This window comes from Tigriopus californicus, chromosome 7 (assembly GCF_007210705.1).
Source record: "Tigriopus californicus strain San Diego chromosome 7, Tcal_SD_v2.1, whole genome shotgun sequence".
NCBI lineage: Eukaryota > Metazoa > Arthropoda > Copepoda > Harpacticoida > Harpacticidae > Tigriopus > Tigriopus californicus.
In genome coordinates, this window is record NC_081446.1 from 14,940,687 (window position 1) to 14,962,584 (window position 21,898).

Sequence of the window (21,898 nt, forward strand, 5' to 3'; positions counted from 1 at the left end):
CGGCCCAGGTGGACCTCCTTCGAACGCAGCCTCGTACTAATGTTGGCCATGTTTTTCGCCTTCGGTAGATCTCAAGTTCGACGCCAGGCTCGTGGAATGGTATCAAGAATGACGGCACTCAAGCCGATGCGCGTGTGACCATGGACCAAGTCTGGAACCGGGACGCCCAGATCAACAGCAGTGCCACGCCCAGTGTTTGGAACGCCAACTCGAGTAAGTGATGGAGACCCTACCGGGTGGTCAGAATGAATAGCCATTTATTTCACTTTGATCAGGGAAAACCCGAATTGATTCAACACTCAAATCAACGTTTGACGTGTAACTCCGGGCATCCATTGCCAAGACCAAAATGTTAATTTCTTTTATACATCTTGGGGTACTGAAAGCTTTCAACGCTGCAATGGACATCATACCATGCTATGTGGCTACAACCAAAATGCCTGACTCGAAAACTATTTCTTGATCCATGATACAGATGAATCCAATTAGTCTAAATGAAAGGTCTTAAGCAAGGTTTAATGCGATTTCAATCTTGCCGTAAATATTTGGACAGTCCAGCAATAAGTATTTGTAGCATATACTTGCCATTGCCATCGGACTTTGTCCCTAATTGTAAAATGAATTTCTTACCGTTAGTTCCTGGCCAATCCGTCAATGGTGGATGAGGTATTTTTTTTTTTAGATCATTGCTTCTAGACGCTCCGGATTTGTCCATTTCCTGACGCTATCATAGCTTTAGTTAAGAACAAGCACAAGTTTGTGCCGCAAGGAAACAAATCGGTTGCGAAAGAAACTCATACCTAGATCCTTCCATGGTTATTCCAGATGTCAACATGCCTCGTCGCAACGCAAATTTTGCCGCCGTAGCCGCAGCGGCCAATGTAGCCCCCGCCAGTACCAATGGACAGTCTTCCAATGCTTCCACTGCTCTTCCTCCGCCCAACAATAATAGTGTCACGCCCAATGGCGACAGTCTGACATCCCCTCACGCCGAAGTTGTGGGGCCCTCCGCCGGGCGAATGATGGCCGTACCCTTTGCGGACGTGGTCCTCACCTCTAAGAAACGCGGGGCGGGAGTCGAACCCAACATCGGACCTGAGGGCGTCAATCACAATGAGAACCCCATCAATCGCACGGGCGAGAGTGGCATTGAAGGCATTGAAAAAGCCTTGGAGAGACTGCAAATGACCAATGTACGTTTACTTGAATTCCTCGCGTGATTTAGAACCTCCGGATCGATCTCTATTGTCTTCTACTTCTTTTAGTCAAACAATGACGGCGACAAAGGCCCCGACGAAGTGCGAATGATAAATGGGTACATAACAAACGGCTCAGGAGAGCCACTCGAGAATGGATTCGGGTAAGCTTCACCTAGGCCTAGCGATGAGGTTGACGCGGTTCTCATGAAAATTAAATCGATTTTTAGCTTGTCGGCCCGCGGCCGTGAAGAATCTCCACACGAGGAGCAGTCTGACCACAAACCCATGGTCAATCATAAGGAGCTCGAAAATAATCTACACCACCCACCCATGGGCAACAATCCTCATGAGCAGCCCGTGGGATTTCCCGGCCAAGTAAGTTGAAGCATACCCTCTACATCTTGAACAACCATCCTCCATTACAAGAGCCTCTCGTTCGTCTGGCAGATGCCCATGGATGGTGGTCCTAACCATCACGGCCTCCCGCCGCACATGTTGCCTCCACATTTCAGCGGCTTGTCCATGAACGGCATGCCTCCACATCACCCCGATCAAGTGGGAGGTCTTCCCAATAACCAGCTGGCAGCCTTGATGGCTGCCCACTTTAACGTGGCTGCCATGATAGTATGCCCCCACCAAGCGTCACTCCCGACGGAAATCACGGACTTATGAATGAGGTAGGAACACATCTCGATCGTTTGAAGAGCTTGCAAAACGTTTTGATGGGGGGGGGGAAAGCGTGCAATGAAACTGCCCTTGTATCATTGATTGATTTGAGTACTGATGTTGATGTGAGTTTTTTGAATCCGTCAACTGTACCTTCCATAGCCAATTCCAGTTACTTACCGTACAGGATGACCGCAAAGTACCTGAAAAGAGTGTAGGTTATGTAAAAGGGTCAGTGATTTAAATCAAATCAAAGAAAAAGACAAATATCTTTAGCGTCAAACGCCTCGTCAATTTTCCCTCTGTTTCACAAGTTTTGTAAAGTATGTGAAAAATGGAATCCATTTCGAACTGCAAGGGCCAACCTGATCCATTGCACTAGCTTCAACTCGACAAACCGCCACTAAAGCTAATTGAAATGAGTCTAGGTTAGCCCTATTTCAACTGATACTGTTGAAATTTGATTTTCAAACTTTACAGGAATTTGTGCCTCTAATTTGGTCTTGTGCTTCTTTAGAAAAAGAATGTCAACAGAACTTTAGAGCTGGTTTCACGCAACCTCTGAAATTCCTCATCCCTTTCAAATGATCCACCTAATTAATATGCTTATATTATATATAATATTATATTAATAATTCAGATACCTTTTTTTATCACATTAGTCTTTGACAAGATGTAAGCTAATCGTGAATTAATCGATTATTCGATTAATCGAGCTTTTGTGTTCTTTCTTTGCTTCGATTGAAAAGGAGGCCTTGTAAAAAAACAGAAAAAAGCATTTTCCATTGTTGTTTGGAAGGAACTTTCGCGTCTTGTGTCGATTCATCATTTTTCCAGCCCAACTTCCTCACTAGAAGTTTTGGAGCTCAAATCAATTTTCATCAAGATTCATTAATATTCTTATCGCGTTGTGAAGTGGACGGTCGTTAATTCGCAAAGAGGGGTTTTCCCGAGCGTTTCTCTCGTTTTCTGGCTGTGATTTAGAGTTTCCTCTTCTCAAATTTTGCGCTCTTTTCTGAAAAAGGAAGGGGCAAATGGAGTCGAGATTTGCTGGAGAAGCCACACACCAGTTTCCTTTCAAAACCTCTTTGCCTTAGGAAGAGGTGAACCATGAAATAGGGACTTGAATTGAAGGGAGACCTCAATTTTTTTTTTGAACAACTCCTCTAAGAAAGAAAGACTCGTCCTTAGATTGTTTAGAAGAATACCTGACTGACGATGCTTTCTTTCTTTCTTTCTCGTGCCTGGACCAAATTCCAATAATTGAATGAACCTCTGTTAGTCGGAAGGTTCCAATAAAATTCACGCTCTCCCCATAAATATCTCGATGCAAATAGTGCATTAAGCGTGTTATCGTTCGTTCTGAGAGAAGAAGAGGGAGGAACAGAGGAGGTCCTAGGTCCTAATCGATGAGCAATTCATTTTTTGCGGTACCGTTGACCCTTCTTCAATGCTAGGAATGCAATTTCTGCCTGCACTCTTCTGACCTGTGACGAGATTTATTGACGAACAACCCTGTTTTGCCCTTGAATATCTCGGACTTCTGAAGAACAAAACGATCGATTGAATCAGTGAGAGGGGCCATTCAGTAGGTCATAATTCTGAGTTTTGAAACGCAGAGCGGTTTAAGTGGCCAAGTCTGGAATTCCGGCTGAGGTAGAGATGTAAGTTGTTGGCTCGTGAAGCTTTCTCACTCTCAAAAAGCTAATGAAGCGTTCTGCCCTAATTCTGGCAAAGGTCGAGCTGATTCCTCTTTCCATCCCTCATTTCGAAATCAATCGTCTTGAAAATGAGACCCCGAGGATCCGTATTCGGACTCCTACTCCTCTGTGGACTGATATTTACCTGCCACTCGAGGAAAATTATCAAAAAAAAAGAACAATGACCAATACATATTGTCATGAATCCCGTCACAAGATTATCCCTCCCCCCTCTCAGCCAGGTCATCAATGCTTGGCTCAAAGTCAATAGACCTAATATTTTCGTAGTCTACTAACGAGAATTATATGGCGACGAATGAGAGAGGAGAGAGCCCGATGTAGGTTTGTATCGCATTGGTACGAGCTTCAAATTCAGCTTAGTTGATCATATGGTGTATATCGTGCTCAAGTAATTGGTGTTATTGTTGCTGGTGGTGCAAGCCCGCATTTCCCCTTGTCCGTGATGTCAAATCCCTCTAGGGGGAAACCGAGCTAACAATCCTGTCTTAATGAATCCTTCTTCGAACGAAAATGTCGGCTCAGGATGAGAGAAAGACAGAGAGGCGCACACACACACACACACGCACATACACACTGAGTGAGTTCCCCACCCGTGTCCAGGGCTCATCTCGTCGGAAACTTGGTGATCAAATGAGGCATTATAAGTTCGTCAAGCTTTGGATAGTAGAGAGCGCGTAATCTTACCCATTGCCTGTTACTGGCCTTGTGGTTTGGGCACGTCTGACACATGTTAACTTGGATTCTAGAGCCTCGCAAAGAAGATCATTGGATACAAATTTGATTTTGTTTCCTTGCCCTTGTCCTGGGGGGCTCCGTGTACATTCTGCCCGAGAGTACACTATCCAAATGGAGTGTGTCATCGCGGCGTTGTGTTATCTGCAATGCAGTAAAATAACAATCGTCAGGCAAGGCAACTACCAACCAACAACACTCCTGTTCGTTCCATTCGCCCCTTGAGGGACTCCAAAGGAGAAGGACTTTTCCTTTATGCTAAACACCATTACTTATTAGGTACACAAGTGAAGAGCGTTGTTGAATTGAATGCTTGACGAAAAAAAGAAGAAAGGCGGAGGAAGGTGTGACGTGTCGACAAGCTTTGTTAGAGATTAAGCTCAGAAGTCATAAAGTGCATACGATCATTTTTCTGGTCCAGTCACTCGAGTGTGACAATGTCGTGACAGAATTCTGAAAAATGAAGATTTCCCCCCTTTCATGAAGAAGCAAAGAGAGCAAGAGATAGGGGATTTCCATTTCATTTGAGACTTTCAATTATATCTCTACGTTTGCGTCATTAGTCATTTAGGCTTGGCAAATTCTCGGAAGTTAAAAAGACAATTCGTTGTTGTTGTTCCTGGCGTTATGATGTAACTCTATGTTGGGCTGCTGTGTGCTTTCGTTGTTAATCAAGAATTGGTCTTATCTGTGGCAGACCAAGTTCCATTTGGTAAGATTGTCTGATATTGACATGTTTCCGGGAAGAGACTTATTCTCTTTCTCGTGCTCGTTCGATTCTCTTGTTGGTTCTCCGGTTCGTCGTTTTTTTCATAGATTTGATGCTAGGACTAAGACTCAGTTTCCATTAATCCTCAGTCATCCAAACCTGGTTCTCAAGTCGGCTCGTCAATATGGAAACGATTTCGTTGTGTTGGGTACAATTGTTTATGATTGGCTTTCTCCAGCGCACATGATGATCAAGGTGTGCCGATCATATTCTCGGGAAACGAGAGCCAGCTTGTGAATTTGACAAGGCAATTATGTTCCAAGACATTGGATATGATCCGCCTAGAAGCAATATGCAACTGACACCTCCAGCTTGGAGAGCGGGATCAACTCCAATTGCGACGGATTTCGTGCCTCTTCTGGCATTATTATGCCTTTGCCCTGATACAGTCAACTGAATGTAGGGCCGTGTTCAATTGCCTCGAATCCAAGGGCAGAATCTCGAGCTCGTGGAAACGAGAGAACGGTCTTGGAATGTGGTGCTTTGTCATGGATCCACAAATTTCATGTGCCACAATCCCTGATGAAAGAGGAGACTTATCTCCCCGAGGACCCGAAAGTTTAGGAGTGGTGTCAAAAAATATTGGATTTTCCCGCTAATGAGAGGAGGGGACAAAAACGGTGTTGAACTTTGATATACACCCGTCTGATGAGTCTTCCACCAAAGTTAATCCCTGAGCGTTTTGTCCCGTCTTTTTGGGGTTGAGCAGTTTTCTTTGTGGGAGCTCGTCTGTCTTAATCAATCGTGGTTGCGGAATGTACAACTTTTGTTCCCTCGATTTTACTCCCCTTGAATCCAAACACGTTCCAATATTTTTTGACGGAAAGGATTCTGGAGCCTTTTTTGAGTGCTCCAATTGTACTCGAATGAATACTACCCAACAACACCGAGAGCACAGTGCGAAGTAGTAGCGACCATGTTTCTTTCCTTATAATTGGCACATCTATCTTTGTTCGTGATGAATTGCTCTGCAGAGCATGCTTTTCATTCTGTCCAATGAGAATGCTACAGCACAAGCTTTCAGTGGTGAATCGACAGTAGCTCAAAAGGTCCTCGAACATCAACATCTCTTGCTTAGAAATGGTGGGTGCTCAGGAAACCCACGTCTCCGGTCCCAAGTTGCACTTACTGGCACATGCATGCCTTGTATGGGCGTTGTGGCTCGGAGTGAGTGTCACGATCTCCGCAGAGCATTGTTGGAACATGTCATTGGAACTCGATATGGATACGATTTTTTTCCATTTGGGCCCTTGAAGTTGTGCCTTGTACGAATCCGAAAGAAAGGTCTTGATTTCATAGCTTTCTTGAGCTAGTGGGGGTCCTCCTTTTTCTATTCTCTGAGTGCAAAAGGATGTTTGCCGTTGGATACAAATGGATTTTCTGTTGTTTACGTCAAATCGACAGGTTCCAAGGTGATGGCGAAGGTTGCTACCTCGTCAGTGGCATGGTTTCCCCTCTGAGATGAGAAGATGAAGAAAATATCTTGACGTATATTATCAGTTGGACTACAGGAGATTTCGATTCACTAGTGCAGAAGGGAAGGAAATTGTAACATCACGGATGATGGGAATGAGATGAAAGGGTCTCAACTTGAGCCTCCATGTCAGTTCCCGTTACGAGTTGGTCAGTTCTTATAATTGAATCAAGTTCAATCATCCTGGAGTAAAACGCACTGCTAGAGTGAATGAAGGCCAATACGATGGATTTCGAAATTGCTCGAATCTGTCGTTCGGAACTATCGCAAGTGACGATTCATCACTAGGGAAGTTTGCCTCAAGTTTGTTCCAAATTGTCGAAGTTTCGAATGTTGGAATTGATTGATCCTTATTGATTTGCTCGAAAGGTGTCTTCGAAAGCCATTTTCATGTCAAGCCCTTATTGTAGTCTTCCGAACTTTCGTTTGTTTCCCCAAGGCTTATCATTTGGTTGTGTTTCGTTGCTACTTCCATCATAAATGAAAAGGTGGTCAGGTGGTCGTGCTCGCAAAGAAGTTTTAGGGGGATCGACTGTTCAAGTAGAACAAGAGATCCACTCTCATCCTTCATCGCGTATATGTACATTGTACAGCATGACGCCCTCTTTGGCAAGCCAAACATTTCGAGGGCTGGGCGCAAACCTCAAAAGGCGAGAGGTGTCCCACACTCCATCTATGATCTCTTTGAAGACAAACATTGTTTGGAGGACGTGATCCATTCGTCGAGTTCTTGGAACATCATTAGACCCTTACATGGAACAAGGATATGATAATGGCCCTTGATGCAGCGGAAAGATGCCCCAACCTAATGATGGTCACTCAACTTTCCGTCAAGTCGTGGTTAGTTCTGACTTTGGATATGGTCACAACTGCCAAATCTCGGGTATCCCTTTGGAAGATCTGGCCAAGTCTCTTGCAAGCCCTCTCGATGGACCAAGTTAGTGACTCTTTCCTTCGATGTTGGTGGTATTCTTTTTCATACCCTGTACTAAAGTTCTCAAATTATTCTGAACGGAGGAATATCGTTCCCCATAAAGAATAGATACAGCTTTCCTGCTCGAGCTGAAAGATGAACTTAAGGCTCTTTCTGAGGCCATACGCAAAGACACAAAATGGCTTGTGGATGATTCTTTTTCCTTTTAGAAGAAGCATGAATGTTTTAGATTCTTTCGCCTGGACATTTTTAATGGAACCAATAGCATATCCACCAATTTTGTAAGGAAAGAAATGTTGATGGAATTGGGTTGGCCAGTTACTTACGTCCCAATAATACTATGCATTAGTTGGTATACCCTTCATCGGTTTGGTGATGATCCACGATCATTATGAATGGTCTGCGTGAGCCTTCATATCAAAAGAAATGTACCGCTCGCTGCACTTGTCATTAGAGCTCATGTGGAAGAGACAAGAACTTCAAAACAGTCTGTGAACAAGAGTTGAGCTTGTTCCATTCAAATGGACCCAAGTCAATTGCCCGTTGTTGATACGTTAATGCCTTTGAATGTATAATATTGGCCGGATTAGTAGATGCGTAAAACAATTCTGCTTTGGATGGAGTGAGAAAATGCATATGATGATCTGATATGAAAGATGGGAGAAACGCCGAGGACTGAGACCATGATTAATGGACCAGTCATTCTTGCGGTGGGCTGGTGGAATGGCTCCTGGGGAGGACGTTGAATAGACGAGGATACCTTTCCAGTTGGGGCTTCAGCGTCGGCCCCAAAAGAAAAAGATCAAGTAATGAAGGGAATTTCCTGTGGTAAGCCTCATGCTTCTACTCTTCATCGTATCTTCGCCCAAAAATTGCTTCGTAAATTTGGGAATGAATGAGGAGTCTGCTCGTAAAATGAACGTCCTCGTTGGTGTTGTCGTTCGACTATGTTTTTTGATTCGGCCGATGGTCGCTCAATTTGACACGAATTGGATTGGGCATGGGATAAGCATAACACGAGTCGGCTTCTAATGACGCCTGGGACGAAAACCACTGGTCCGATATGAACTAATGTTAGCTCTTATTTGATCCATGTGAAGTGTGCAAACCGTGTCCGTTAACGTAAGTCGAGTGTCTGGGGCATTTATTATTATTATTATTGTAGTGTAGCAAGAATATCGGCATTGTTCTGGGCAATATGGACACCCGACAGTTGGGAAGTGAGCTCGATATTGGCTTTGACTGGACAAGATTTATTTGAGCTCTTGTTTTTGGATTCTTTCCACTTCTGACAATGTGGCTCCACCAAGAGCTAAAAGCCAAAAAAAGCCTTAGAAGTGATTCTTTCCATGATGGATTACTTTCCGGCCCTCCACTTAAATACCTTTTGACATTTGTGTCCGAAAAGCAACGAAGTACACGAGATGAAGGGCTACATTTTTACATTACTGGATCCAATTTGACCTCAACTATGGTAGCATATAGCATCTCAAAGCTTAAGATTACATTGTTCGAGTTGATCAAAAACCAAAATATGAGGTGGGATCCCTTACGTATTCGTTTGTTCACTATCTCCTTGTTCATCATCGTCTGATATGAATGCCCAATGCTGACTCGATAATTCTTTATTCGGTCAATAACTTCGAGGATTCCTTCTCGGTCTAAGCTCTCGACAAGCGTAGCAAATCAATCTTACTTTCAGTACGAAAATACACCCAACCAATCGGCATTTCGATCGAGATCATCTATTTGCGCGCTCAAAGACGAGTCCCATTCCTTCCGTGCATGTTCAAATTCACGTTAAAGTTTGCCGATGATGTTCCACTGCCTAAGATTCCAAAATTCAAAATACCGTTCGTTAACTGTTGGCCCTTTGGGATGCTCGGTCGATGGCTAAAGGGATCCGTGTTTAAAAGATTGATGAAACCCCCAAATTGAGAGGCTTAGCCAAGACAGCTTTTTGAAGTGATTTTTTTTCCTCCGGACTCCGGCTAGATATCCCGAAGGATAATAAATCGTTCCTTGTCTGGTCTTGATCCATAGATTGTTCCACATTTGAAAAGAATGTCCCTACCTTAGCATCTTTAGTCAGGGCTTCACAAGGGCCGGTTTTAAGTCACGACGTTCTTTCATCTTTTGTATTGAACCAAATCTAGGGGATCAAGTCTCGATAGGACCGTCAAAATCACTTGCTTCGCTCTAATCAGTACTTTTATGATCTCCGTCCTTGGAAAAGCGGTCCTGTTGATTTTTGCCTTAGCTCTTTGCCTTTGTGCGATTCTTTCCATTCAAATGTCAGAGTCTTAAATGTCACTTACATTTTTGCTTTTCAGGTAAGATCTTATGAACTCTGAGCGTCCAATAACGCCTGTACTGCTCGCAAATCTTTCTCTTGAGGAACGTTATTTGCGAATGCAAAGTGTTATCAGCGGATCTCTAGAACTAGCAAAAAGAAACAAAGAAAGAAAGTCGAAATGCTTGTTTTCACTTTCTTTCTTTGCGTTTTCATGGTCACGCGGCAAAAATCATTGTGTTGCAAATCTTTTTTATCAAAGAATGCCCCTTGTGCTCATTTGACCTAGTCTTACCCTCATGTTAGCACATGACAGAGGGTGCACAAGAGTAAATAATCATATTTTAGGTTGCCCTAAGCAAGCCAAAGCAAATTTTACGCAAATTAATTCATGGTAAGGATGCCACTTGACCTTAGCTTTGTACCTTGCTGTTTGCAAAGCGCTTACATATTTTGGACGCCGAGCTTGTTACCAACGGCTCGGATGTACATTGAAAGAAAATTGTGTGATTCCTTTGCACCATCAGCCTCTGAAACCCAAAAAGTTCCACGAATTATCAAGATCCGCCCTGTTGCTTTTTGCCATTTCGAATGTTCCGTCTCGTGGAACGTGTTTCTGTAAGTACAGTAGACTCTTCAGGGCCTTCATGTTGTTGAACTAGCTGGGTGGTGTTTTATGATTATTTTATTCCACTCGAAAGTGTTCCCGATACTTTTTGTGCCAGGTTAGGAGAAGAGGAGAGCAGGGCAAGAATCCCATTTGATTAAATCCAGTGCCACTAGATCGTAGAACGTTTCACGGACATGTTTATGTGACAAGTGAAGCTTGATTCTAGGCGAGGAGAGAGAGAGGGAGATCCTCGCTGTTCCTTCGTTCCATTGCTCCATTGCTCCTCCTTCCCTTTCTACATACACACTTGGATACAGTGTATGAACGATGACGACGAGTGAGTGACTTGGTATGTCTTGTTTATGCTTGACATTCATTGCTTATTAACGAGGAATGTCTGTATCATATCATTTGATTTGTTCCACTCGTGTGCCCATTGGACGGGCCATAATAATTCCATCAGTGTAGATCTCAATTTGAAAGGCGTGAAGAGGGCGCCTTGTTACCTGAAGCGAAATTCAGTGCATTAGGAATGATCAAGGTCGTTCCAGTTTCAAATTCGATTCGGATCAGGTCAAAAGATTTGGATCAGTCGTCAGGCGAAACATGGCGACCTGATACTCTGATACATTGCGCAATTATAACGCCTTTCATTTACTTGGTAGCTGTACCAAAAATTGGAGATTTAGACATGACCAAGACATGTTGAAATTGTGTTGCTAAATGCATCCCCATTTGTCCATCGGCCTTGTAAATGCACACCAGCCAGGCAGAATGCACACGCAAGTGATCCATATTATTAGTGGGGTTTGAAATCGCGTTCCAGGATCTGTCAGTGGACCTTAGTGCCGTTATCTCTGACAGCGCAGACTTCATCCCAATTCCACATGACAAAGGTTTTCCAATTTTTTGCTCTCTTGATGCATTAAGAGTAGACAATAGTGCGATTTTCAATAGCTGCACTGAAAGATGGGAATTTAGAAGTCTTTTGTTGCATCCTGAAAGAAAATTAACAATCTTGACCTTCATGTGTCGGCGAAGTGTGAAAAAAATCAGCAAAGTTTCATGAAGTGATGATCGCCCATGTTTCCCTCCGTTTTGAACTTAACTAGCACGACTGACTGGGAATACCAATCTCGTAAAAAATGTTGTTAAGTCACTTTTATGAGCCACTGAGTTGGAGAAGATTAAAGAGTGGAAAAGGGACTGTTAGTACTGCCAGGGCATTTGGGTTGTTCCACCACTTGCCAAGGCTTGACTTCGACTTGCGCTTAGTCTTTAAAGTATTCCCATTTTAGATACCAGTTTTTTTTCTTGGTTTGCCGGAGGAAATAAACCATTAGTTGGGATCCGGCGGCAAATGTACGATTCGCTGCTTGCGGATAGGGGTCCATTTTTTCTAAATTGCCCCCTTTCCCTGGAATTATGGAAACTGGGAATGATGTCATTATGGGAGAGAACCGTTGAGCTTCGGGCAATGAACAGTCATGCTTTCTCAAAAACGTCTTTTTCATTTGTTGCAAGATTTCTTGTCATCACTCTTTTTAATAGGCGAATTTGAGATTGTGTCTGTTTCGGGTTTTGCAAAACGAAAATTTTGTTCCATTTGTAGTTCCTGTCATCTCTCCATTTTTTTCCGAGGCTTGATGAAGATTTGTAACGTTTTTTGCCATCCTGAAAAGAAAAGGCCACCGATTTGTCTTCGGATTTAATTCTTGCCTGGTCCGCTGATTGGTCAATCATAATTGGCTTCCATAGAAATGCAATGGAACGAGTTCTCTATTGAAATTATTTGCTCCGTAAGAAGACACGGGGAAAAATTGCTATGTAGCAAAAAGATAAGGAATTGGGTGAAATATGGTTGTCATAGGGGTGAATAGCCCTTCTCATTGAAATGTTTGCCCCGTAAAGGAACATGGAAAAGAAAACTTTCTTAACGAGAAGGACACGTTCTGTCTGATTATCCTCTTGACATACTATGCACCCCGAGTTCCCACGACAATCTTCACCTTTACATATGTCTTGAGGGTTACATAAAAGGTCCCAAAAAGTCTTGCGGTTGCTCTTTCTGAAGTGTACAGTATCTTTCCAATGTGAACCATTGCGATGATGGAAAAAGTTTTTTGAGCGCGGAGCTTCGACATAATCGCGTCGCATGAGAGCGAGCATTTATCTTTTTCCCTGGACCTATCCGTCATCCGTGGAAAGAGAGATTTCTTTCCATTTGCATGCTCTTCCAAGACGGAAGAGCTGATATCCCTCTCAAAGAGGCCATTCATTAGTACGGCTCTCCACTTCTGGTCCATTTGCCTGAGATTGCCCGTCAAAGTAAATGCAGTTTGTTCATGGAAATGGACGTCTTGTCCTTTTTTGCCATGGACTGACTTGCAAGTTGGAACCAAGGGCGGGGAAGCCCAACAACGAAGAAGAAGACGAAAAAAAACTTCTTGACTTGGAACCAAATTAATCCCAAGTGTCGTGACATGAAGAAGGTTTTACTTTGAAGCCATGAAAAATGACCATAATAAAAGGGATAGTGGATCTCTATTGTCTGTAGTTTTATGCCTTACTATGCCATGCCAAATGCCCCTCCCCCAAATGCATGTCAAGAGCAAAGTTTCGCTACCATGACAAAACTTCTCTGATTTCTCGTGGCAGGCAGACATGCGTCTCTGGCACTCGTTGTCATTCCCTATCTATCCGAGGGAGGAGAACATCCTGATTTACACATGCATGGTACGAGATCCCTCTGTCGATGATTGTGCTGGCTGTTTACTGGCTTTCTCTCGATGTCCAAATTACTTGAAAACTGAAATGGCTTTTGTGGAAAGTTGTAGTTTGGGAGGGGATTTCTACAATCACATGATGTGTCCGGAAGTATGGAACTGAATACCTGTGTGGGATCATGGGTCTTCCTCATGAGTTTTGAGGGTCGAGTTATCCGGAGCGAGTGGATTCGTATTACGCTTTGACACACAACTTCCGGATCCACTTCCGTTGACTGCAGACTCAACTTTACAACTCTCTGCGGCCGTGGTCCCAACTCCCAACAATATTCGCCAAGATGGTCATGCTTGGTTGACAATCTAATTTCCAGGCAAATTTTTCCAACATGTTCTTCCGTTGGGCTACGATTTTTGGGGCCCCTGTTTAGATTGTTAACGTCAAGTCGAGCAATAAGAGTTGGCCCTGACTTTGGTCACGCTTTTCTTTGTTCTGAATTAAATTTGGCCCCGCCAAAGTTGATATCCGGCGAAAGTCCGCCTTATGATCCTGTTCCTTGTGCACATGAAAGAAGCCCGGCAGTCCCTCTTGCTCAAAAAGGATAGCTCTGGTGAATTCAAAATGAATGATCAGGTCTATCTATCTCTTTGCCGTCCGTTTACTTTGAAGGGCAAACAGTACAAGTTGGCTAACGACGTCGACCTCTGTGTGTGTTGGTGTCGATTAAAAGTGAAAATAAAGAAAACCTCTGATCTAAAGGCCTCTCAATTTTGTTGCAATCGTTTGGGTCTCACTTGATCGAGCTTTTGTTTCAAGAAGTCACTTGAAAGTTTTTCCTTCCCCTTTCTTTCCCTCTGTTTTAAGGGCTAGTTTCCTGAAAGGCTTCGAGATGAAAGGTTTGCTCTTCATGGGTATTTACCCAATCCAGGGGAGGAGAGCAAGGTTTAAGATGGAACTAACTATCTTCATTTGCTGGGCCAACCCAAACGAAGTCAAAAGGCCCATCAACTGTCCGAAAGCAGAGGAATCCTATGATCTGAACGACGAACCAACGAGAGTGAAGTGCCCATAGCTCAATGCTTTGCTTTATTCTCCTCGCTTTTGGCAACTTTCTCCTCTCAAGAGAGATAATCCAGGCTGGTGAGGAATCTCTTTTTGCTTCTGCTCCAAAAAAAGTAGAGGAAGAACTCTCGACTAAGAGTGGATTGGTACGAAAGAGGCAACCCGGACTTGAGAACGCTTCACCGAGACGGAATTATTATATTTCATACTCCTGATGGTTCAGCTCCCCTCGCTTTGTTCACAACTCGCTTTGTGTTTTTCTTGAAACCCCTTTCCCAATTCAAACGATGATTTTCAGTTGGTTTTTTTTCGGTGAAGAGTTTCGCCTCGTGGTGATTTTGGAATCAGTCGAATCGACAAGCACTTGGATGATTCATGCTGGGCACTGGTCAGTGGAGACTTTTTGGCCGGGGCCCAATTGTCAGCATTATCGGCCTAGGGGCGAGCCCATTCAACCCACCGCTTCCTCACGCCAAACACCCAACAGCCAACACCCACGGCCAATGGAAAAGTCTCTTTAACCCTGAGGTGGTTGGCTTGAGGGATTTGGGCTCTGGCCTATGGAGAGGGAAAGAGAGAGAAGAAAAAGTCTCCGTTGGATGCCAAATTGCGAATTTGCTCTCATCAACCTTTTCAAAATGAGGTGCTTGTTCTGCTCTCCAAATGGGACTTGACGGTCCACCTCCTTTGTTAATAGACACAAAGCACCAAATTAATCTCTGTTCAAAGCTTTTATGGAACCCCTGACCGGCTGCTGCCTTTCTTCCTGCACTTCTGGAGTTTGACCCTCTGCTTAGCTTCGTTTCATTTCTGGGCGTCCTCGCCGTCATTGTTCAAAGTGTTCAGGGACCTTCGTCTTTGATCTCCAGTCTCAGTTTTGAAAACTCGTAGAGCATTCCAAATACTGGAACTGGGGGAAGAGATGAAACAAAGAACCAACTTGGGGCACGCTTGAAGGTTCCACGTCGACAAAACCTTCAATTTTCATCATGGAAGGGGAGGAGAGGAGAAAGAGAGAAGAAATTGAAAATGGCATCTGAACCGCAGACCAGGATGGTGAACGTGATGATGGCCAAATGGGAGTAGAGCCCTTGCGCCCAAATTGAAGAGGAACACGGCAAGGAGAGAACTCAAATGATGGGCCGTTCTTTTTGAGTGGTACGTGACCAATGTTTCAGAACGGATTTGGTCTAAACCCTTTTTTCATAACCTCCATCCTACGTTCGTCCTTAAACAGAGATCACGAGGAAGATGATCAAGATTTGCTGGATTTCCATCTAATCAGGAGGCTATTAAACACGTTGCGAGAACGATAAGTTCCTTAACACCAAACCAAGACGGAAGGAAACTCGTGATCCATCTGGAGATCTCGAAAATGTGACTCTTGTGTGTTTTCATGCCCTTCACTGAAGTGAAATTTTCGAATGTGTCGTCGCCCTTTGAATAAAAAAGAAGCGACGATGATTCCCGCTTTGTGTCCAGTCAAGTCATTCCATTATCGAAACTGGGACACTTTTCCATTTGTTGTGATCACCACCATGTGGATGAAGAACACCAAACAGAATGGACGATCGAAGCAAAATCGTCTGGTCATCTCGGCACTCACATTCACATCCACAGCCCTCTCTTCAATGCATCAACACTTGTCGAGTTAATGAATGATTTCACACTTGGCCAAAAGGGTGTTGGACTTACTCGTACCATCCAGGGTTACGAGACTTGGGGCGATCCAAAAAGCATTTCCCTTTTTGCTCTATTCCCTGGAAGGCGTCTTTGTTTTCCGATCTTCCTTAGTGACATTTTTGGGAGGAAACCTTTGGTGAGGTTGATTGGATATAAGAAGCCCCCCAAAGAGGGAGGCAGTCATTCATCCATTATTTCTAGTTCAGATGCCCTTGTTGTCAAGACATGAAGAGGAAGAAGACAATCCAGTGAGACGACTTAGGATTTTGATCACTTCACCGAGGATGGTCGCCGACCAACCAAGCATTGATTGGGCAGTGTGCTATCTATGGTCCAATCAATTTGTTCGGAGTCATCTTCTTCCGGAGAGTGAGAAACAGATGTTCATCATACTAATCAAGCGCTGAGATCAGGCTCAAAAGACACTCTCAGAAACTAGAACAATGCCAAGTGTTCGGTATGATACTCTTTTCGCATTCCTAAGTCCTTCCTAATTTCAATTTGAACATGGTTATACATATGTATGCCAAAACGTACGAGGCTAGGCGTGTTAAAATGGTAGAAAACGAAGTCGTTTTTTGATTCACGCCTTTTAGCTTGTTCTCGTTTAATACTGGCTTCGGCAATTGAAATCTGATCCGGCACATTATGATCAACGCTTTTTGTTTTAACGTTTCTAGTTCTTTGTGAGGGCGAAGGAAGCAAGAGCTACATTAGTCATAATCAGTTCAGAAGAGATGAAGTCTTTGATCTAAAGGAATACATTGTTCAAGAGTAGCTAAGTTCAGTCTAAAGGTGTTGGCTGCTATGCTCCGATTATTTCCCCTCTCAAAACAAATCTCTCATCGTTTGACCCTTGCAGTTTTACTCCGGATAAAATATCCCTGACTTGAGATGTAGTGCTTTATTTCATCGTGCAAATACTAGCGAACCCTGTGAAGAATATAGAAAAATGAACGGTGTCGCATTCGGCAGGAAGGGTTGTTCAAACGAAATTTGACTCTTAGCTTTTTCGCTTCTTTCGAATCATCAAAAAAAGTCTTCAAGTTTTGCAATTTGGAGAGCACCTCAGTTGATTTAACCGAAGTGGAGTTGAATCAAAATAATCTGAGCTACCAAAGCTCAGGAGCGTTTTGGGGCTTTTTTTAATGCGGATTAATTTTTGCTCGACAATTCTCGGGGGAAATCATTTGTTAGGATTTGTCTTTGCAAGATTTCCAGCCGAAAAGCCTCAATCCTAAGGGATTATCGATTGCCTACACCTCACAAACAGAAGAAACACTTAGTCTTACCACTAACGAAGTCCATGGTTGTGGGTAGCCCCCAATGCCTCATTTGATCTGGTCTCTGGTAAATTGAGGCTCAAACGAGGAAGACATGTGTTCGATAAAGTACAGCTTCATTTTAAAGCGGAGGTTGTTTCCGATCCATTGAACTCCATTCCTTTGAAGGTGGGTCCCCATTTTCTTCCCTTAAACGGTACCTGATTGATGAAGAGTTCCTATTCCATCATTGAAATGCACACTCCTCTCAATGGAGCTGGGACATGGTGGAGATTTATAAAGTGAGTTCGTTTGAAGTTGTTACAGTAGCATCATATGCTGTTCCATTTGGCATTTAACCCATTTCATGCCAATAAAGAGTCGACAAAGCGGGAGCTGGGCGAGGAATTCAAATATCCTCCTTTTCGCGTTACTTTTTCCCGCTCCAATATTTCCTCCAGGATTCAAGTCCTCCTTTCCCATTCTTCGCTTTGGTGTTCCATTCGTATGAGGCAAGTGTGTTGTCCCATTGCTCCCAGGGTATTTTCCCAGGCCTCCCTTTCCTTCCCTCTTCTTCCTTCTAATGGAACCCTGCACCTCCTCACTTGTTCACCCAAGTTCTCAGTTCTCTGGTAGATTCCAAACGGAGCAAACTCTTTCCAACCTTGATGCAGTATTTTTACTCTCCGAGGGATTCTCTACCACAAAATATGCCTACGAACAAGTTCCATCGCTTCTCCACACGAACCTGCCCGTATTCTGGTGTTTTGCCAGGGATTAGATTTCCTTCGATTTCATATTTATTAACATATCTGTCCTTGAAACTCGGGTCGAAATATGGAAGAAGGTGAAGCAGACCTGGAAACTTGAGATTCATTGGGACAGCACCTCGTCCCTTGGACCGTCCGCTCTTTCCTTGGTACCCTGTCTTTCTCTCTCTCTCTCGTGCGGGATTTTGTGGTGATGGTTATCTTGATGTGTGTCAGTGAAGGAGAGTGAAGAAGGAATGGAGAGAGTGCGCCAAGGATTTCCATTGAATCAGGGTCGCACTGGTGGTACCGAATAGAGGACGACCGTCCCCCCTGTCTTTGAAATCTTCAGCTTGCATTTTCCAAACGAGGTTATGACTGGCCTGTAATTGAATCGGAGTGCAATCGTCAATGCGCATCATGGCTGGTCCCAATTGTCATTGAGTGAGCCCAGACCAATATCGTCCAGTTCCAAGGGCGACCCTTCTCAGTCCCAGCCAGCGACTATGGTCCATGGCATAACAAAGTTTGATACAGACACTCACTCACTCACTGACTCACTCACCCTCGCTCCCACATACTGCATGCTGTAGTATCTCCTCGGTGCAGTTTCCTTTGGGCCGAGGATTTGTACGTTGCCCAGCCTTGGAAATCGACGAGAAGGAGGCGGAGGCGAAGTTCTTTGTAAAGAAACCTCCTTCATGGGTGCGTCGTTCGTGTCTTTTGGCCGGCATTGCGTTCTCGGTTCTCTGCGACTTCGATCTTGGCCAAGTCCAAGTCCGCCCTTTTCTTGGTTGGTGCCGGTCGTTGTGGCTCTGAATGGAGTCGACGAGAGCGAGGATTTTGAGAGTGCTGCGAGAGCCACCCACCTTCTTAACCGGTGTCTTCTCAGTTTGCTTCTTGGTCCTTGTCTGTTGTTCTCAGTTGGTGTCAGAAATTTCTCAAGAACACACGCATTAGGGGGAACCAAAGGGACTACAGTTCCTCTCTCTGGCGCATTGAATGCCAGTGTTGAGGTCTAGTGTGGTTAAAGTGAACTATTAATGAAGCAACTCACGGGTAATCCTCACATATCAGTTTACCTTTGACCCACGCCAACCTCAAGAGCTGTCTTGTACAAACGCAAAATTTGTTATAATCCTGCCCTAATAAATAGAAGAGAGTGGATTTGTGACCACAACAACCTATTCGTTCGCAAAGAGAGTGTACTTACTACATATAAAAAAAGAGATGCTATTCGTTCTGTTTGGCGAATCCCGTCTTTCCAGAAAGGAGATGACGACCGACAAGAAGTCATGTGCAAGGCTTGGATAAATACTTGTGAGCGATCCTTGTTGATCTGATGTAAATATATACACCAGCTAAACTGAAATTGTGTATATAAATGCCGGCTCCAAATCCTCCACAACCAAACAAAAAATAACCACCAGACACTCTTGCCTTGAATATAACCGCCAGAAATCAAACCCCACTCGCTCCCCATCATGAAAGTGACCGAAAAGAAATATTTGAATGTTCATCAAACGATCTCGCCTTTAACATCCTCCACCAACTCGACCCATTCCAGTAAAAGTGCGGCTGCTGCGGCCGTGGCTGCGGCTAACAATCTAGCCAATGGCCTGCTCGTGGCGGCTGGAGATGTGGGCGATGACTACAATGCCAATAAGGCCAATGAAAAAATACTGGTAAGTCTCAAATGCCCTCATCAACATGCTTCATTACAAGAATTCTGAGTGAGCTTGAACACGAGTGAGAGAAATAATGTCCAGCTGAGTCTCAGAGAGATGGGTCCGTTTAACTGTACTCTCCCCTCTGCCTTTTGTAAAGACACGACCACCAAATTCTGAAGAGGCTCCTGGCAAATGTGGACAAAAACCTCACTGTCACCCTGTCAAAGCATACATCCCACCAGTTCTTCAACTTGAAAGACAACAACACTGTAGCGCACCCCCCACCCAAAGCATATTCGCAAACATGATAATATGTCTCAAATAGCTAGCAATGGCATTTTTTAAACTGTCAGAGGTGACGTAGCCAAAACCACATTTTTAATTGGACTCAATTAACCCTTGAGCTTACCCTGAACTCGTCAGGATGATGGTTGGCAAGAATTCTTCGAGGATGAGAAGCCATTTCGTTCAGTGTTGGCATTTGACACACTCGACGAAATTTCGCAGCTAGTCTTTTTAATCAAGAATGGTCTGCATTGTCATGGCGTGAAGTCAGTGAGTGAATACGTCTCTTTACCTGAAAACACCTGATGGAGAATTGGCTTTGGGATTAACACCTTAGCCTCCATTGATGTTTGGACATCATGGCCACATGATCTCCTACACGTCTTTGTGTACCCTTGTGCAATGTTTGTCTCCATCCGACCTTGACACTAACCAGTCAAGACATAATTCAAAGTCCTGCCATGAATAGACAATCAAAGATGAGAAGTTTAGTTGTTATATGCATTTTGTGGTGCAAGATGATGGCGATGCTGCTCAATGGCTGCTCAGTGGCTGCTCAGTGGCTCCTCCGTGAGAATCGAGATGCATTTCTGTCCTTGGATGTGGATGATGAGAAACAAAACAAGCTAAGCGGGGCATCAACTTGATGCCAAACTGGCAACTGCACTTTTTGCGACCCCATGCAAATTCTTCTACCTGATAAGTGACTCACTCATGGGCATAGCAGATGGTAATGGGCCTCCAGGGGTGTGGTTTGAAACAGGAAGAGATCTTCACTCCACTTCAACGGGGTAATTCATGTTTGACGAAGATTGTGAACGGTTACTTCGCCTCCAATACGCGTGCCGTTCTTGTCGTATGAAATGATGAACGATGATGCGAGGTAGTTGAACAACAGCATCTTGTCCTTTTCCTCGAGACCACGAGATAACCATGTTTAAAAGTAGTGCCAAGTCGACGGCTGACTTGCAACATCATATTGGTGTCGTATACCTTGATCATGAGGTTTCTTACGCAAGAACTAACGATCCGACATCAGGGGCAGTTTTCCTCCATATGTGGTCAAATTCGTCAGTTGGGCTTTGAGCGGTCTGAGAGATCGAGGACATACCCTCGATCACCTCCTTCTCACTCGTCTACTCTTCTTAATCAAGTGCTGCATATACTGCAAGTGGCTGATGGTGATATTCCTGAACCATTGGTCGTCGTGGGCGCCTTCAGCAACTGTGTTCGAATTATTCTAGACTCGGAAGCGTCAGCTGGAAAGACCGAGTGTGAGAAGAACACGAATGGATTGCAAATTTGGGCCTCCCCAATCGTTTGCTAGAGTCGTTGAGGTTCAAGGTGAGGAGGACGTGAAACTTCATAGACTTATCAGCTGGGTTGTACACGAGATGAGCAGATGGATCGCTTTGGTTGCCTTTGCGCGAGATAGGCCGACGCTTCGAGCCCAAATCGAGTCTCTTATTTCATCCTCGGATTGCACGGCTATCTCTCATGCCTGGATGAGTTTGAAATTGTATCTCTTGGCCGGGAATCTTGTTTATCTGGCCTTTCTCACTTGTTTTTCAAGCAATGTACAAATTCTACACGTATTTGTCAGGATGATGAGTGTGGAGCATTTTCTACGCTTTTCCCTTACCTTGTCCTTACTTCAATCTGGACGCCGGAAAGCCCAACTTGATTGGATACGGTTCACTCGTCAAATTGCGACAGCTCAAGTGGAAAAAGTAAAGAAAAAAATGGGCGGTCTTGGCGTAATTCGTGGCCTAACAAATTTGCAGAACGATCGTCTTCGTTAGCCATTACGTCAAAACAATTGCAAAAGGTCTATACCCGGATCACGACTTGCCGTTTCCATCTGGGAAGACGGGATTGAAAATGCGAACTAATCTTTCGTTGAATATTTTCTAAGGTGAAACCTGATGGCAGTAAACTGGAGTGTTCTTGGTCGGAACATGATCTGGACCTCATTTCATGAAAGCTTTATCTGAAGTCTCACTGACTTTGTTAGCGAGCTCTTCTCAATGTCTTTCTTTTTTTTTTTTTGAAGACGCCTGTGGGG

At 44.1% G+C, this 21,898-nt stretch overlaps 1 protein-coding gene and 1 long non-coding RNA gene across 4 annotated transcripts in view; one reads left to right on the top strand and one right to left on the bottom strand.

The window, feature by feature from the left end:
- Positions 1–1,686: 1,686 nt before the first annotated feature.
- The window catches only part of LOC131884356 (pumilio homolog 2-like), a 37,520-nt gene continuing 17,308 nt past the window's right edge, over positions 1,687–21,898 (top strand). For 2 of the 3 annotated variants that reach the window (XM_059232105.1, XM_059232106.1), the window contains exon 1: positions 19,175–19,563. In XM_059232105.1, the coding sequence (XP_059088088.1) occupies positions 19,363–19,563 (201 nt within the window). In that variant the 5' untranslated portion in view covers positions 19,175–19,362. Of the gene's footprint in view, positions 1,877–19,174; positions 19,564–21,898 lie in introns of those variants that run through there. The other variant, XM_059232107.1, reaches the window with a different exon arrangement.
- LOC131884359 (uncharacterized) lies at positions 11,874–18,483 on the bottom strand. Its single transcript, XR_009373713.1, has 3 exons — positions 18,335–18,483; positions 17,160–18,261; positions 11,874–12,072 (listed from the first exon to the last, which is right to left on the bottom strand). It is a non-coding gene; the product is annotated as an uncharacterized LOC131884359 (long non-coding RNA).